General features: G+C 44.5%; 1 protein-coding gene across 1 annotated transcript in view; it reads right to left on the bottom strand.

The window, feature by feature from the left end:
• Positions 1-17,901, bottom strand: part of sh3pxd2aa (SH3 and PX domains 2Aa) — a 193,069-nt gene that overhangs the window by 87,583 nt on the left and 87,585 nt on the right. The window contains exon 6 of the mRNA XM_056279980.1: positions 8,108-8,133. Within this exon, the coding sequence (XP_056135955.1) occupies positions 8,108-8,133 (26 nt within the window). The remainder of the gene's footprint in view (positions 1-8,107; positions 8,134-17,901) is intronic.

The raw sequence follows: 17,901 nt of genomic DNA, 5'->3' as shown, positions 1-17,901 counted from the left end.
TTTTTATCCCACTTAACGCTCAACGCTATCTCTTCCCAGCTTTTTCTGTTGTGAATCACTCACTCTTACACTGTCCTGCGCCTTGTTTTCTCTTCACCACACCTCTCTCTCGATTCTCTCTCCGTCTATTCATGTACGCTCCCCTTTTCTGTGCTTTATGTCCATCTTTCTTGGCGAACTCTCTCGCTCTCCCATTCCCTTACACCAGGAGCTGCTCCCTGTCTCACGTGGTTCCACAGATACAAGAAACGGCAAACAACACACATTGCAGACCCCACCGTCCTTCAGAAAACAATGCTAGATACATAAGAAAATATTTTCTCGAAGCCTTGTTGTTGAAAGGCGAGGAATGGCCATCAGTTCCAACAGGCTTTCAATCAATACTCACTTTCCTGTAACTTCCAACGGCATAATGTGACCGCAGTCTGTTGAACTGTTTGCTCTGCACTTGCATGTTTAGAATTCGTAACGCTGAAGGCTTTCTGTGTGGCGCTTTAACCAAGGACAAACTCACTACATACCTCTCATGGTACAACCAAAAGGTAAATAAGAGTCCAATTCCCTCACAATCAGTACTGTTGTTAAAGAGGTCATATCATCATATCATGCTGTTTGGGTTTTTTCCTTTAATGTTTTGCATAGCTGGGAGGTGCATGTGAAAAACATCTGCTGGGTTACAAAGCCCAAAGTCCACGCCAAAGGGAGTTATTCTGTCAGACAGAAAACACTGCCTGAAATGCCTCGTTTGTAGTCCAGCGTTTTCTTCCGTTACTTCTCTACATCACTATTTAACACATCTACATAATGCCCGTGTAGCGACTAGTTTGACCCGCTCCCAATAGAGCAGAAGGGTCACGGATTTTGGTGCAACACTGGAAAGAGTTTGGTTAGTACATATCATAGTGTCGAGAAGACACCGTTTTCTTCGGTGCAAAGGCAAATTCCTTTTGTATGGACTTCCGAAGGAAGACAACATGAAGAATCCGTGGTTAAACTTATTTTTTTACTGGGGCATCCAGGTAACGTGGCGGTCTAGTCCGTTGTCTACCAACACGGGGATCACCGGTTCGAATCCCTGTGTTACCACCCGGCTTGGTCGGGCGTCCCTACAGACACAGTTGGCTGTGTCTGCGAGTGGGAAGCCGGATGTGGGTATGTGTCCTGGTCGCTGCACTAGCGCCTCCTCTGGTCGGCTGTGGCCCCTGCTCAGGGGGGAGGGTGAACTGGGGAGAACAGTGTGATCCTCCCACGCGCTACGTCCCCCTGGTGAAACTCCTCACTGTCAGGTGAAAAGAAGCGTCTGGCAACTCCACATGTATTGGAGGAGGCATGTGGTAGTTGGCTGGGTACAACTGGGGAGAAAATGGGGTAAAACTCCAAAAAGCATGTATATTTGTTACCACTTTCTCAGCAGTACAACCCCAACCGTTTATGTCCCGTTCATTTTACTGAGGACTGCTTCCTGAAGAAGGGCACAGTTCAATGTTGGGTTTTCTTAAAGAAGAAAGCACCAGACAACATTGGATAGTTTCTTTTTTCGGGACTACAACAGCCATATGCCAGCATGTTTATTCACGCCACTAAACAGAGCACTCCTTCCTCAACAAAGCCAGTATGAAGCTGAAGTTTTGGCTAGGCTAGTGCTAAATATATGGGGCTGATCCGTCTGTAAAGGGCCTCGTTGAGGAGTCAAGCTGTAAGTAATATTAGATCAGTGAAATGTTTATCTTGTATTGATAATCGGACCAAATGGCGTGCGCATGCAGTTTCAGTGCAGACAGTGGGCGTGTACAGTGAAGCCCGAGTTATTCAGGGAGCTAACGGCAATTTGCTCAAAACAATACAGCCGTGCACTGAGAAGTCAGATATATGCCTTTATTTCAACCATACCTGCTCAAAATCGTGGCGTTATTTTCACAACGGCTGAGGATAAGTAACACCATCCCTCAAACATGTTTTTTTCAAATAATAAGCAATCAACCATACTTTTTATGATACTAAATGCAGTTACGCTCAAGCGAAGATATTCCAAACCAAAAGTCTATCAAACTACGGTCTTCTTGGTAAATGTAGTATGTACATGTTCTTGCAAAACAGTTTACTTGAGTAGTATTATTTGCATTTAATGTACTCCAGCATACAAATAACTGATGATGAAGGGAGATACTACACAGTCGTTTGGCGAAAGCACATTAACATTTTATTTAAGAGCTATGTCCACCCATCCATCCATTATCCAAACCGCTTATCTCTTCAGGGTCGCGGGGATGCCGGAGCCTATCCCAGCAGTCATTGGGTGGCAGGCGGGAGTCACCCTTGACAGGCCACCAGTCTACTAGCTGTGTAACCTTTGTTATTTGCCGACAGCAGACGTTTTCCACAGGGTGTGGAAAACGTGTAACCTGTGATGGCCTAGCAGCCTGTCCAGGGCATCTCCCCGCCTGCTGCCCAATGACTGCTGGGATAGGCTCCAGAAACCCCACAACCCTGGGTAAGGATAAGCGGTTTGGATGGAATGGAGACGTTTTCCACTTCAGTCAGCATTTTGGTGCATTTTCCACATGTACACCAATTAACAGGGGCATATATAGAAAGATTTTTAGATACAGCTTGTGATTAAAAGACCAAATCCACCGTTATGTCACACAATAAGCAGGTAAGGAATGTAATATTTATCAGAGACGTCCCGCTGTAATCTTTGTTGCTGCGGATGTTCGTGCTGTCCACTCTCATATTCCGGATCATCTTCAGGCTCAAACATGTACGGCTGGATTTAAGAAGTTGTCATTGCCAATCAAGAACAATAAATTATGTTACTTAGTAGGTTTATACTTTGCTTACGGAGCCTTCTACACCGGTGTTGTATCGACCTCTTGTTGCCCCATTGAGCGCCGTTTCCCCCTGCAGATGAGGCGGTGCTAAAAGCCCTGACTGCTTCCTCTCGTCAGGCTTCCAGAAGTTGGCCAATCAGAAGAATGTGTCGGGCTTTTAGGGAGGAGGGGCTTAAATAGACAGCCAAAACAAGCTCCAACAGCTTGTTTCAGACAGAGGATGAACTGAGGGGCTGCATAAAGGGCCGGTATAAGATAAATAAGAATTGTTTTAACTGTAAATCATGCAAAGCTACTCTAGTAGAGCTCCAGAATAAAAATATATAGAGCTGGAATGAGTACGTTATGGCCACTTTAATGCTGTGGGTAAACAAAACACACCAAAAAAAAAAAAAAATGCATACACATATCCTTACCCCCCCCCCCACACACACACACATACACACCCTTGCTCCTCTATCTCAGGGCTGTCCTTTGCTATTGGACTCCATCCACTAACCTCCCGTCCTCAGCGCTCAAGTAAACAGAAGTAGTCAGTCTGAAATCTTCTCTGTGGTGCCATGGAAACAAACTAGCTCCTGCCCATCACGTGTCTTTTAGTCACCCCCGCCCCTTTTCATCTACATCTGGCCCTCACATGCAGGATAATAAGCCCTCTCCTGGGGTAGGAAAGGGGCAGAGAGTCAGAACCCCTAAAACTCCTGGGCCTGGACACAAGCCCAGCACTCAGCGCAAAAAAAAAAAAAAAATCTTGTACTACCTAGTAAACTAAGCAAGATGAAGGGTTTGATTTCCTTTTAATGAAATATTTCATCTTGCTTTTAAAGGCTGTTGCCCACAAATATTTAAAAGGATCAGTAAATGAAGGAAGATCATTTCACTTTACTGTTTTGTTGTTTGAAACAAAAAATCTTGACACTGGTAACTTTGTCAAAAGACTATATTCCTTATTTTGAGATAACTTAGCTGTTAAGACCCTCTGGAATCTGGTGCAGTACAAACTTTGGCAGCCTTAGGCTTAAGGAAGTCGAACAGGCTGCTTTCGCAACGGGGAAATAATACAGCGGGAAGTGTAAACATTTAACGTGAAAACAGCTATGGCTGCAATGGTAACGGGAGAGCTGCAGTGTTACTTCATATTTTAGCTCTGCAATTACTCTGTGGATAATGGAGGGGATTGTAACGATTAGTGAAAACCCTCGAAGTGGAGTCTTCAAAGACATGTTTTAAGGGATATATAATGACGGCAGCAGGACAAATACAACACACCAGATATATACAGTGGTATAATCACTGTAATCCTCTCCTTCAAGACAACCGTGAGATATAATCTAGATGACGTAAAGTCAATAATTCTAGTTTTACTGAACAGAAAATAACACTGATTTAATTCAGGTTTTGCAAAGACAAAAGTTCATTTCGTTTCCATGGAGCTTCGCTTTGCATGACAATGGTTAACTCTCGTTCTTTGTATAGGGAAGACATGGGGTACTGAATGCATCATATCCTGTGATATAGTGAATATATTAAGTCATTCATTGTGAGTCGGCTTGTGCATCTTCATTTTTCACTCTTTCAAAAGTATACTATCATTTTCATTAAACTGTGTAAAAGGGTAAAGATACTTGACAGATTTTCACATTACTCTGGGACATAAGAAGAGATCACAGAAGCAGTGAAGCAGCATCCAACTGGCCAATGTCCCAAAGACTTTGGGTTAACTGACACAATTATGAGTTACAGAAATGAACAAATGGTGGTTTATCTGCCTGAATTATAGGTATACTAGAAATCAAATTATTTAGAGGAATGTTGTGGATGTAATTGCGAGGGCTGCCCCCTAATAGTCGACCAAACGTTAGTCGATGAGAGTCCTCAATCGACCAAGTTTTTATTGGTCACTTAGTCGCAGAAAAAAAAACTATGAAATATATGACACACTCGATCACAATATCATCTTACGTCTCTTAGATACTTGGGTTGGTATCAAAGGCTCAGCTCTAATCTTATTACGCTCTCACCTCACCAACAGAACTTTTTCTGTTGTTCTGGGTAACTCTACCTCCTCAATGGCTCAACTGAGTTGTGGTGTCCCTCAAAGTTCAGTTCTTGGCCCCCTTCTCTTTTCTACTTGCTGCCCCTATGCCAGGTCAGCATCAACATCACGATGTGCACATGCGCAGTAGTCACACCACAGGACGTGTGATGTGAAGTAAGGCAAATAAACTCAAACACCTCATGCTAAAAGGTTTTGCTGTTTGATACAAAAGGAAAAATCGCACGGTTCTCATTTTTCATGACTAATCTACAGGAGAAGTCTATCTGATATGACATAGTTTACTTTGGTTTAAGGGTTCTTGGATACACAGATTTTGTAGCCAATGAGTGACCTGCAGACTCTGCATGCACAGCGAACCATCAATCAGAATCATTCTTGATCAGTTTATTAAACAACCAAAGCAGTCGCCGCTAGTCATCAACCACAACCTGAAAATGAGCGAGGAACATAAAAATAAAAAACACCAAACAGAAGATTTGGTTGCAAAAAGAAAAGCAATGGCAATTGTATGGATTTTTAAAATTTTAAATTATCTTTAAGACCAAGTGTTATTTTTTTCTTCTTTTGTTCTTGTTGTTTTTTATTTTGGTGAAGTGCAGACTACATTTTGTGAATTTTGGACCGTGCATATTTTTGGGGGTTTATTTCCAACCCATATCAGGATGCAATAATTCTATTAGATTTATCTGATTCCAAGTAAACTGCTTAGAATTAAGCAGCAAGGGGTCTGCCCGGACACAGGATAACCAAGTTCAAAACTGCACTGTCCATCCCAAACCCAGACATTGGGCCACATTACTTGCCAACCTTAAGAAATTGGGTGTATTTCACCCAGAGAGTGGGGTCTTAAAAAGTTGAGTGTCAGAGGCTTTGTTTCCTGTATTTTGGCAGGAAAAAATAATAAGAGTGTAAGTATGAACGAAGTGAGACCAGTGGGGGGTTGCAGGTATGCTGTGAGTTGAGGCACTAGCACCATAGATATCATTGTAATGCTCTAATTTAACCAATAGCGGGGCTGCATCATGACTGTCACAGTAGCTCTATGGAATTAATTTGTTCAATTTATTGAAAATAAAAAAATATATAAGATGGCAAACAGAATTTCAAACCATATCTCGAAACTACGTACGTACTGTAAAATTTTCTCGCGTACTGAAACAAATACAAACTTAGTAGGTGCATAGGAAGCACTCTTTTTCTGTCTCAGCGTTGCTGTTTTTTTCAATGTGTGCCTTGCATCTTTTCTTTCATTCAATGAGATATACTTTTTATGGGAAAACAACAATTAAAAAAATCTTTTTTAATTAGTTAGGATTGAACATCATTAATATTTTGAAATAAATGTTGATAAAGATGGGAAAATATAAAATGACAGCTAAGACAAAGTGCAAACTTTGAAAACTGCAGCAGCGCTGAGCCACAAGACAAGCCCAGCGTAGTATCGATACCCTATGTGAAGTGTTCGTGTCAAGCAAGCAGCTTGGCTTCTCGAGAGCGTTGTTGCCGAAAGCTCACCAAATCTGACAGCAGACCAGTTTCAATGTAACACCTGTGCAGTGTGTGTACTAGTGAGTACTGGTCCACTTCAAAGCACTGGTGTCAGTTAAAATGAATTGCCATTTGCACCCAATAGCACCCCCCTCCCCCATCATCTTCTGCACACTGGCTGGGGGGCGGCACCACCCCCGTTGAGAAACCCTTGTCTGTTGCAACCCATTTATGATCAAAACCCATTTACACACATTCAAACATGTTTCTTCTCCTCAACCCCAGGTTGTTTGCTAGCCAAGAGTGTTCCTAAAACCGAGGACTACGCCCTACCAAACCTCTGCAGGGGACATGCAATGGTGGACCCTTAAGAGTAACAGAGAACTGGTGATGCCACATTGGGAGGAATGGGAGAAAATCCTTGAAAACAAGCAAATACATGAATAGTTCCAAAATTGGGTCTTTTAGCCATACTGGTGAACAGCATTATTTTTTCAGCCACAAACAATTTTCTGTTCTTTCTTCATTATTCATAAGAAGTATAACCGATGTTTCCAAATACATCCGTAGTCACAGCAGCCTGAAACACAGAGATGCCTGAGGCTCACAAACTACAGATTTGCACATGACAAAGCTAATGCTCAGCAGCTATACTGTAACTAATAGCCTTGGCAGCTACACACTCATGCAAACATGTTAAGAGGGTTAATCAGGCTTGAAATAAGGCTTTAAAAGATGATAGGGAATGCATGAATGGTCTTACAGTCAAACAACCGAGTCGGCCCAGTGGCCTACTGCTCTGAATCCACAAGTTGGGAGCAATGTTGAATTTCCCAAGAGGAGCATGCTTCTTCCATCCCCCCCCCCCCCCACCATAGCATTTGGCTGGCATCCGACGAAAGTAACAGAATCATTGTTTACCTTTATAAAATCCAGGACGTTACAACACTGTTAAGAGTCTTCCTCGTAGACACACACACGCTCCAGAACATCTCTGTTCACAACTGGAAGTCATTCTCTTCTCCTTGATATTACAACATCAAGAGTGCTGCGCATGTGTCTAATGACAAGCCCTGCCTAGAAGATCTGCTCAGGATGCTGCCAGGAATCCTTCCCAAGTCTCTAGACTCCCTCTTCTCTTCTCTTCACAGCCTGTTACGACACTCTCTCCAGATCAAGATGTGTGTCAGTGACTCTATTTCCACATTAGAACAAACTATCAGTCAATTTCAGAACCCCACCCAAAGCTGCATGCGTAACGCTATGGCCAGACAGAGTGCCCGGCAGTGTTGTGTACTCCTCCGCAAGTCAGCATCTTGCAGTGGGATGAACACACACGCTGATGACATGCTGGAGATGTGACAGAGAGACGACTCACACAATCACAGACAAGGGTTTGGAAGTCATACTGTACAGCATGCGATATACATAATATATATATATATATATATGTGTGTGTGTGTGTGTGTGTATATGTATATATATGTGTGTGTGTGTGTGTGTGTGTATGTATGTATATATATATATATATGTATGTGTATATATATATATATATATATGCAATTATAAAACACACATACACACACAGACAAACTACCCATTTGAAGCTCAGAGAGCAGTTTAATGTGACCAACAAGGTGAAACGAGAGGTGAGAGAGTGAATGGGTGAAATAAATTAAGAATGAAATGAGAGCATGAGGTGAGGGGAAAGCCAAAACAGGTGACTTACCTGACTTGCGCTTGGAGCCATAGTCCCTGAGGAAGAAGCAACACAGAAAGGACATGGTCAGTCAGTATCAGTGGATGCCGGTCAGCCAACAGTACAGCCGGCGGTCACTGCATAGGCTGTCTGAACTTCCTATACCGCATTGACCACAAGCATTGTGGTTACACACACACATACACACAAAATCAAACAGACGCATACACTTGGCCTGTGCACTGACAGATAGATGCTTGCGTATGAGGAAGAGAAGGAGAGGGAGAGCTGTGGAGGGAGGGGATGAGTTTGGCCCACTCGTGGCACTCCTTGTTACAGACACAAATTAGTCACGTGACCCTAACACGGTACCACCATTCTCCTCCTCCTCCTCCCACTCCTCCTTCAGCCTGGGAAAGAAAAAAAAGTGGCCTCTGCCTCTTAACTGAGGGAGGGAGGATCAACATAAGACGTCCTGCTTAATGGATTTTAATTGGATTATGCTACAAGGCTAAGCTAGGGTTGGTGATTGCAGGAGCACAGAGCAGAGTGTGTGTGTCGGGGGGGGGGGTGCAAATATGGAAGGGCTGCCCCATGTCTGCCCTTGTCAAGAGGGACTTTTACACTCAGAAGAGTATTATCTGAGGTGAAAAATAGGAATATGAATTGGTTAGAATGAAACGGAAATGCAGCCTAGTCTTTTTTTCTATCATCACCCCCGTTCACCCTCCTCCTCTGGGTCCACGCTCAATTGTCTCCTCCTCTCTCTCCATCCTCCTCTCTCTCCCAGTCTCCCTTCAGAATCAGTGTTGTCCTTCTAGTGTCGTGACAGGATGATGAGAACCAGTATGGCATCTGATCTGGTGGAGTCATCCTGCAGTGGGACGGCTGCAGCCATGAAAACTGCAGCCTAACGTCGCAGTTACTGTTTGGATTTTAGACACCGCCATCATATAGAACGCTGAACAACTTCTGAAACACCAGATCCTTCCAGAACCTTCTCCCCTGGGTCTGTCTTAAAGTTGCTTTTTCCTAATATTTTGGTTTCCAAAATATTACGAAAAATGTGTTTGCTTTCCGTTGAAGAATAATATGACTTGTAAATATCGGCAGAGGTTTGTCGAGTGGTGGTGATTGAACTCAAGTAAACAATCTACACCAAACCTAACCTAACCCAAGATTTGTACATTGAAAAAAAAAAAAAATAAAACAGGCATGGTCTGAGCTTTTGTTGTTGTTGTTGTTGTCGTCGTTTTATACCCCCCCTCAAAAAAAAGCTTGACCTGCACTCACGTTCCTCAGTGAGCTATGCAACGATCACTTTTCACAACATAGAGCAAGGGCGTTGGAAACCTGCAGAGGCTGCAAACATGCTGTGTAGCCACAGCCTTTCTGTTTGAATTAGTTTGTCTTGCTTTCATCTGTTGCTGTTATTCACATCACTGGACAATAGAGGTGAAGATTCAGATAGAATTGCACATAGCAATTTAACAATGTCTCTATCAATCTCTCCTTTCAGCCAAGAAAAGTGGCTTAAAACTTTAAATTGACCACATTGTGTAGACACCAATGTAAACACACAGACAGACAGTGTACAGGGGCTGGGGGTCGAGGGACTCCATGGAGCCAAATTAAAACTGAAATATGCGGTGGCTTGACATAAGCCGCACAATGCAGCGGGCGTCAGTGGACATCCCTAGAGACTGCTGTGGGATGTGTTGATCTTTGTGTATTTGTTGCTGTGCTGATGTGTTGTTTTAATGAAATGCAGGCTTTCCTGTGTATGTGCATGAGTGATCTATGCAAATGTGCTGCCCACAGTTGTGTCAGTGATTGAGAATGGCCCCTTACAGCTATGGGGGTCAAGCATGAACCACCCAGGTAGGACATGTTATGTAACCATCCCTGATTGGGTACACTTCATCTCGCTGGCCGCAGTGATGCGGGCCATTTCATCAGCGCTGAACCTCTCCTCTCAGGTGTGCTGCAGCACTAAAAGGCTCATAATATTATACTGCAGTGCCAAGGTGGCTGATGGTCAAGGAGAATGCAGTGGCCTATTGCTGTGTGAGGTTAATGAAATGGTTCTCCTTGGTTATCTCTGATATGCATGATATGCATACATGGAGGTTTTAAATGAGCACATAAGCACACACAACTACACCACAGGGGGAAATCCAGCATTTGCAAACACACACAAATGTTCACACAAGCACGAAGACATATACGCGCATACGCACGCATGTTTGCAAGCAACACACACTCACTCATACATGCAAATACACACATACAGTCCAGAGACCAGTTTATGGTCCCTAACTCTATCTACATGTCCCATTTAACACATGACAGTTTCTTCCACACTGAGGCTGTGGTGTCATCATCCTCGCCAATGTTTTTCTCTTTCCCTCTCCCTCTTCGTCCACGTCCCTGTGATCAGATCTCTATGTCTCTTTGTGAGTGGCGGGAGCAGATGAATGAGGTCTTTCATGTGGACCACACTAGCGAGGTCTCTGTGTGCTACTGACCAAAAGTACCCTCCATTGTTTCCAAAGTGGAGCACAGAGAGATGGGGCCTTGACCTTCGTCCACGCCTAGCCACCTCGAGCCATGTTGAACAGATGACTCTTAGTACTGTATATATGGGGAAATGGATAAAACCCAGCCCAATGAAAAATGACCTCTGCGAGTTGTTTTGGGTTGTCTGGATATTTTTCAATGGAAAGTATGCTCTGGACTGTCCAAGCCTGAGAGCGAGCAGGATATCTGCCAGGGTGTTTGTCTTTTCTCTAGCTTTGCTGCAGTTACATTAAATACGTCAGTAACAGCTGGGCAGTGGTCAGAGATTGTTTCACATTTTAATGTCTGTGTTCTCATCTGTATGATGCTGACACTCGACCAACTTCTGCTCGTGTCCAAATCTTCCAAGAGAATCTATCCTTCATTACTCATGACATTTATAGTTCAGGAAATATTATGACTTGAAATTGTCTTTTATTGTACTTTCAGTCATCATTTATTGATGAGAAGCCTTAAAATAGTTTAAAAACAATGCCTTGAAAAAGTTTTTTCTTTTATGTTTGAAAACTATGAATATCTAAGTATGGATCAAAAGCAAGTCGCTCCAAAATTAGGGTGATTTCCAATTAAAATCTTTCAACTCCATTAAATTACTGCTATTAACTCATGCCATTTTATTTCATTCATGCAAGCTCCCAGCATAAAGCACCACTGTGCAATGAACCCATTCCTTCATAGCGTTGATGATTTTGCAGAGGTCTAACAGCCTGTGAGCACTCTGCGGTGTGGCGGGGTTAACAGAGGAGCAGGGATGGAGGTTGAAAGGTGGAGAGGCCTCTCCCACAGCCTTGCTAGATGCTAGCTAGCAGCCTCAACAGATGCTCACTTTTCAAATGCCACCTGGGCCTTTTCAAAGCCTTGGAAGCTCCTGGGTTTGCAGTCAGAAGCCACAGATAGGGCTTAGATGATAGTGTTGAAGGGCAGAGGACGTTTAGGGGAAAAAAAAGAGAAAAATGCAGCAATGATTGAAACAACTTTACCGTAACCAACTCCTGGGAAGCCAGTAAAACTGTTCCTACGGTGCTTGATTTGAGAGACAAATATGACCCTGAAGCTCTATAAACAATTCCAAATCAGGATGCTGACGAAAGCGTAAGCAGGTTTGTGTTTTCAGTGGCGCCGGCAGCCGTAATCCTTTACGCACCATGCATACAGGGATCTGTATACACCGTGCGTGTGCTATTAGGCAGTGACGTTAACACCAATCATCGGCCTTCAAATGTATTTGTCTCAAACGGCGTGAGTGGCAAAAAAAAAAAAAAGGAACAAAATCATTAAAAAATGTACGCACGGTGCGTACAGGATTACGGCTGCCGGTGCTACTGTTTGTTTTCATCTGTAAATGTGCAGTATCCCAGACATTAGTGGACTAAACCAAAGCTGGGGTGCACTGCTTCTTAAGGGCCGCCTGGTCTGATGAATGGTCAGACCCACTGATAAAGCATACAGTTGTTTCGGCCCTTGGTTAAAACTCCATAAAAAAAGAGACTGTTTAAAATGTGCTTCGGCTGTTGTGGCGTGAAGCCAGAAAACCAAAGGTTCACTTTTACATATCACGTAGGTGTGTAAGAGGTCACTGGCATAGCATTAGGTATTTGCTGCCACACTTAGAATCAAATCCCCGACAACCGACAATTAACAGACTGCAACAATACAGGAAACGAGCAAACATTAGTCATGACAAGCACATTAGCTGTACTAGCAAACAGCAGCTAGTTAGCACTAAGGCTACCTCATTTTGAAGCATAGCATATTGTAAACATTGTGCGGACAAGGCAAATAAGAAGTTAGCCATTTAGCTTGTTGTGCTCAACAACTACAGGCAGCTATTTTTGGCTACATTTTTAGGGGCTTGGTTTTCGAAGCATCTGCAAAGCATTAGGGCACAGAGAAGGGGTGGAAGATGGCGGGGGGGGAGGGAAAACAAAGGTGGGAGGATAAGGAAGGGAAATAGAAACAGGCGGTGTGGCCCCTCATGCCAGTGACCCGAGTCCCCGAGGTTGAAATCATATTCCTCCCCAGAGAGCCAGACAACCCGTTCTGGCTGGTAGCTAGCTTCCTATGTGTCCTCGAGCTGAGAGGTGGGGGAAGGAACGCACACTACTGTAGAAGAGGAAAACAATACATACATACACAGACACATATATACATACATACATCTTGTATGTATTAGCTAATTAACTGGCAATGCGTTTTGCTGTAGCAGTTTATTTACATAGAAGACTAATCAGCCCATATCATTACGATGGTTTACCTGAAGAGTAAAACTTCACATGCCGGCAGTGGAAGTTCTGTTTAAAGGGCCTACCTAGGAGTTGGTTTTAGTGGCGCTCCTCCTATGCACATTTTCAAATAATGCTTTAGTTGTGTGTGTGCTCTGCCTCAGCGTGACCACATCAGAGGATATGTGTACTAATGTTGTCGAATTGGTAACACTTCGACAACATTAGTAAGGGTATATTAATCAAAATGAGTTAATGCAATAATACTCATTAACTAACAGTTAATTGACAGTTAACTAAGGCTATGAACTTTAGTTAATAGAGTAATAAGCATTCAAAGAAAGCTAAATCGGTTCATCTGGACACAACGTGTATTGAGAGAAACGTTTCATCACTCATCTAATGCCCCTTTTCCACTACATGGTACCGGCTCACGCCGACTCAACTCGCCCTTTTTCCATTTTCCATTACTGGAAAGTACCGGCATTTTGGTAACTGTTACCACTTTTCTGGTACCACCTTTGTCAAGGTTCCAAAAAAACTGGAACGGGTACACTGAGGGGGGTACTGTTACGGTAATGGAAAACGACACAGAAGCAAGTCGAGTCGAGTTGAGCCAGTACCATGTAGTGGAAAAGGGGCATAAGTGGTCTCTTCAGTCTCAACTGACTGCAGGAATCCCCACCCTTATAAATTTTATTTATATAGCACTTTTCTAAAACAATGTTACAAAGTACTTTACAAAGAAATAAAACCAGATAAGGCAAAAAGAAGAGTATTATTATTATTATTATTATAAACAATATAATGGCATAATGACCAAAAACAATGATCGGTCTCATATGTTAATTGTCATGACCATTAACTAGCGTTAAAGTGGCCATGTGTACTATTCACAGAAGATTTGGGAATGTTTGCGATCACGGCATTGTAAGCTGGTGACAGATGTACTCTTAGCCCCCCCGCCCCAGTTCAAGGATGGCCGTTCCCTCTTCACATAGATGGCCCCTTTGACTCCCCGTTCAACCCAGCGTTCCTCCCTATCAAGGATGTGCACATCCTCATCCTTGACGGAGTGGCCACTGGCCTGTAGATGGGTGTAGACTGTGGAGTCCTGGTCTGACGTGTTAGCTCTCCTGTGTTGTGTCTTCCTCTTGGCCAGTGTCTGTTTGGTTTCCCCGATGTACAAGTAACAGCAATCCTCCTGGCACTTAACAGTGTACACTATATTGCTCTGTTTGTTCCGGGGGACCCGGTCCTTGGGGTGGACCAACTACTGGCGTTTTGGTGTTTGAAAGCAACTGAGATGCAGTGTTTGGCAAATGTGTGTCTCGGCTGTTCCGGCACTCCCCCCACATATGGAAATCACCACTGGTTCATGCTTAGAGAGCTGTTGTCCTTCTCCGCTCTTCGATCAGTTGGTGCACTGTTTGGGCGTCTTCCTGGCTTTGACAAACACCCAGTTAGGATAACCACACTTTAACCAGGGCCTGTTTAATGTGGGGTTTCTCCCCTTCCCCAGCCGCTGTGTCGGTTAGGACATTGTCAGCTTGGTGGTACAGCGTCCTGATAACTCCTAGTTTGTGCTCCAGTGGATGAGAGTCAAACCTTAAGTACTGATCAGTATGTGTTGGTTTACGATAAACATCAACAATCAAGTGTTCCTCATCACCAAAATACAAGGCTCCTGTGTGTACCCAAAGTCAAAAAGAAGTCATCTGATGGCAGGGCCTTTTCCTATCGGGCCCTGTTCTTGTGGAATAACCTGCTCGCTGCCGTCAGACAATCAGAGTCTGTTGACTCCTTTAAATCCAAACTTAAAACTCATCTTTTTGCCCTAACCTACAATTAATTGCCTTTAAGTGGAGTACTTCACAACCTGTACCACATGGTGGGTCAGTTTCTGTGTCAATGCATTTACCAAGGCCTGTTTTGCCGATGAGATCATTGAGTATTATTGACTATTGCAAACTGTTCTCTTCTCTCACTTGTCTTTTCTCTCTCTCCTAATGTCTTCTTCTTTCTCTTCTTGTGTGTGTGTGTGTGTGTGTGAATGGTGATGTGGGTCTCCCCTGTGTGCATGTGAAGTCTGTCCTCCTGTCAGGTCTACATAGTGATGGTGGTCAAGTGGCTCGGGTCCTGGGCTGTTCTGGTGGCATCTGGACACTGCTTGGCATCCTCCTCATCATATTCTTCATATATCTTATAATTCCATTATAATTCTGTTATCCTCTTTCAATGTTGTATTTGGTAAATTGTGTTTTAGTCTGTACACACAACATCCATTGCACATCCGTCCATCTTTGAAGAGAAATCCCTCCTTGGAGGCAGCACGGTGACCCAGTGGTTAGCACTGCTGCCGCACAGCAAGAAGGTCCGGGGTTCGAACCCCAGGCCCATCCCAGGTCCTTTCTATGTGGAGTTTGCATGTTCTCCCCATGTCTGCGTGGGTTTCCTCTGGGTGCTCCGGTTTCCTCCCACCGTCAAAAAGACACGCATGTTAGGGTTAATACTCCTGCCTCTGCCCCTGAGCAAGTCAATGGAAAGAAGAACTGGAGTTGGTCTCCGGGTGCTGCAGTTGCCCACTGCCCCTATACAATAGGATGGGTTACATGCAGAGAACACATTCATTGTAACTGTACAATGACAAAATAAAGTGTCTCTCTTCGTCTTCTGTTGCTCTCCCTGAGGTTTCTCCCCATTTTTTTCTCCCTGTTAAAGGTTTTTGAGGGAGTTGTTCCTTATCTGATGTGAGGGTCTAACGACAGGATGTTGTGTTGCTGTAAAGACCACTGAGACACATTTGTAATTTGTGGTAATGGGCTATAAAAATACAATTAACTTGACTTAGTTCCCCCCCCCCGTTTTTCCCCCCCAATTGTATGCGGCCAATTACCCCACTCTTCCAAGCTGCCCCAGTCACTGCTCCACCCCCTCTGCCAATCCAGAGGGCTGCAGACTACCACATGCCTCCTCCGATACATGTGGAGTCGCCAGCCGCTTCTTTTCACCTGACAGTGAGGAGTTTCGCCAGGGGGGCGTAGCACGTGGGAGGATCACGCTGTTCTCCCCAGTCCCCCCCCTGAACAGGTGCCCCGACCGACCAGAGGAGGCGCTAGTGCGGCGACCAGGACCCATGCCCACGTCCGGCTTCTCACCCGCAGACACGGCCAATTGTGTCTGTAGGGACACCTGACCAAGCCGGAGGTAACACAGGGATCGAACCGGCAATCCCTGTGTTGGTAGACAACAGAGTAGACCACCATGCTACCCGGATCCCCCGACTTGACTTAGTTAAACCTGACTTACTTCTATACTGAAAAACTCTGACACGGCAAAGTTCGGTACCAAATAATCCGTCAGATGACCATGACTATGACGCATGAAACAATAAACAAAACTTGTCATTGACAAGAAATGACAGCTTGAGTGAATTTATTTTTCAAGATTGAAAACAGCTTCTCGGTAGAACTCCATGGGAGTATGACGTATCCAGAAGATTGTTCACGGTTCTGCTATGTGTTGTGTGCTTTATGTGCTGATGCAAGATACTGGCGTGGGCTCCGAGAGAATCACCGCGTTACTTTTGTCCCGTTTTACTTTTGATCCGGTTGTGCCCTATTTAAGAGCAATATCGAATGAAATGGTTCAGGAGTATTGAACCTCTCAGAAAATCAACTGGTGCGATTGAAAAAAAAAAAACTTAATTTACTTCCTGGCCACATGTGGAGGGAAAGCTTAGCGGACAAAATCGGACTTTAACATGTCAAAATTACAGCGACGTCTGTCTTTTCAAACAAAGGAACCCAAAATGGTCAGTCGAAAGTACAGAATTAAAGCAGCTCATGTTGTTTCGTCGCCCTGTCAAATTTGAGAGAACACTGGGCGTCCGGGTAGCGTGGCGGTCCATTCTGTTGCCTACCAACACGGGGATTGCTGGTTCGAATCCCGGTATGACCTCCGGCTTGGTTGGGCATCCCTACAGACACAATTGGCCATGTCTGCGGGTGGGAAGCTGGATGTGGGTACGTGGCCTCCTCTGGTCGGTCGGGGCGCCTGTTCAGGGGGGAGGGGGAACTGGGGGGAATAGCGTGATCCTCCCACGAGCTACGTCCCCCTGGCGAAACTCCTCACTGTCAGGTGAAAAGAAGCAGCTGGCGACTCCGCATGTATTGGAGGAGACATGCGGTAGTCTGCAACCCTCCCCAGATCGGCAGAGGGGGGTGGAGCAGCGACCCGGACGGCTCGGCAGAGTGGGGTAATTGCCCGGATACAATTGGGGAGGGAAAAAAGGGGGGGGGTAAATTACAAAAAACGAAAAAATTTTACAAAATTGAGAGAACACTTACAGATGTGATTCTCAACATGTTACGAGACTTTTCAAATGGATGTCAAATGGTTGTGTTGTCTTCACTACAGCCCTGGTCTAGAGGGCCCTTTCCTGATGACTCTTCAGATTTCCCTGTAAGGCTCAGTGGAGTGAGAATGAGCCCGTCCCCTTCTGACTCTTCCAGTCCATGCCGGCAGTCTAGTTGTCGTTATGGGTGTATGAGTGGGTTGAAAGATAAAAAGCTAATATGTATTTCAAAAATATTACCGTCAGAGCCACAGGCTAATGACTCCCCAAGCCTCCCCTGCGCAGGGCCGGACTGCCAGACCAGTAAACATGCCATGATTAGTTCATCGTGCCTCATCCTCTCTGCTCTCCTCACCCCGTCCCTCCCACAAAGACCCTCCTTGCCTCCCCTCTAAACCTCCCTCTAATCTGAACCACAACCTCAGCCCTAAACCCACCCACCAGTGAGCCCTAAGCCCCCCCGAGTAAGCCCCAAATTACTCCTTAGCCCTCCCTTCTTTTTTAGCCATTGTGGCCAAGCAAAGGCTAAAGCCCCTTCTGGTCATTAACTCTCTAAAAAGGGTTCATGGAATTAATTAACGTCAGCACATGGTTGTACACAGACACCAGGACACACAAACACACTGAGGCAATTATGCATGCGTGTGCAGTGCAGCACTGTAACA

The sequence above is a fragment of the Lampris incognitus genome, chromosome 5 (assembly GCF_029633865.1).
Source record: "Lampris incognitus isolate fLamInc1 chromosome 5, fLamInc1.hap2, whole genome shotgun sequence".
Classification (NCBI taxonomy): Eukaryota; Metazoa; Chordata; class Actinopteri; order Lampriformes; family Lampridae; genus Lampris; species Lampris incognitus.
The sequence above is the reverse complement of the archived record's forward strand: the minus strand, read 5'-3'. Positions and strand labels throughout refer to the sequence as shown.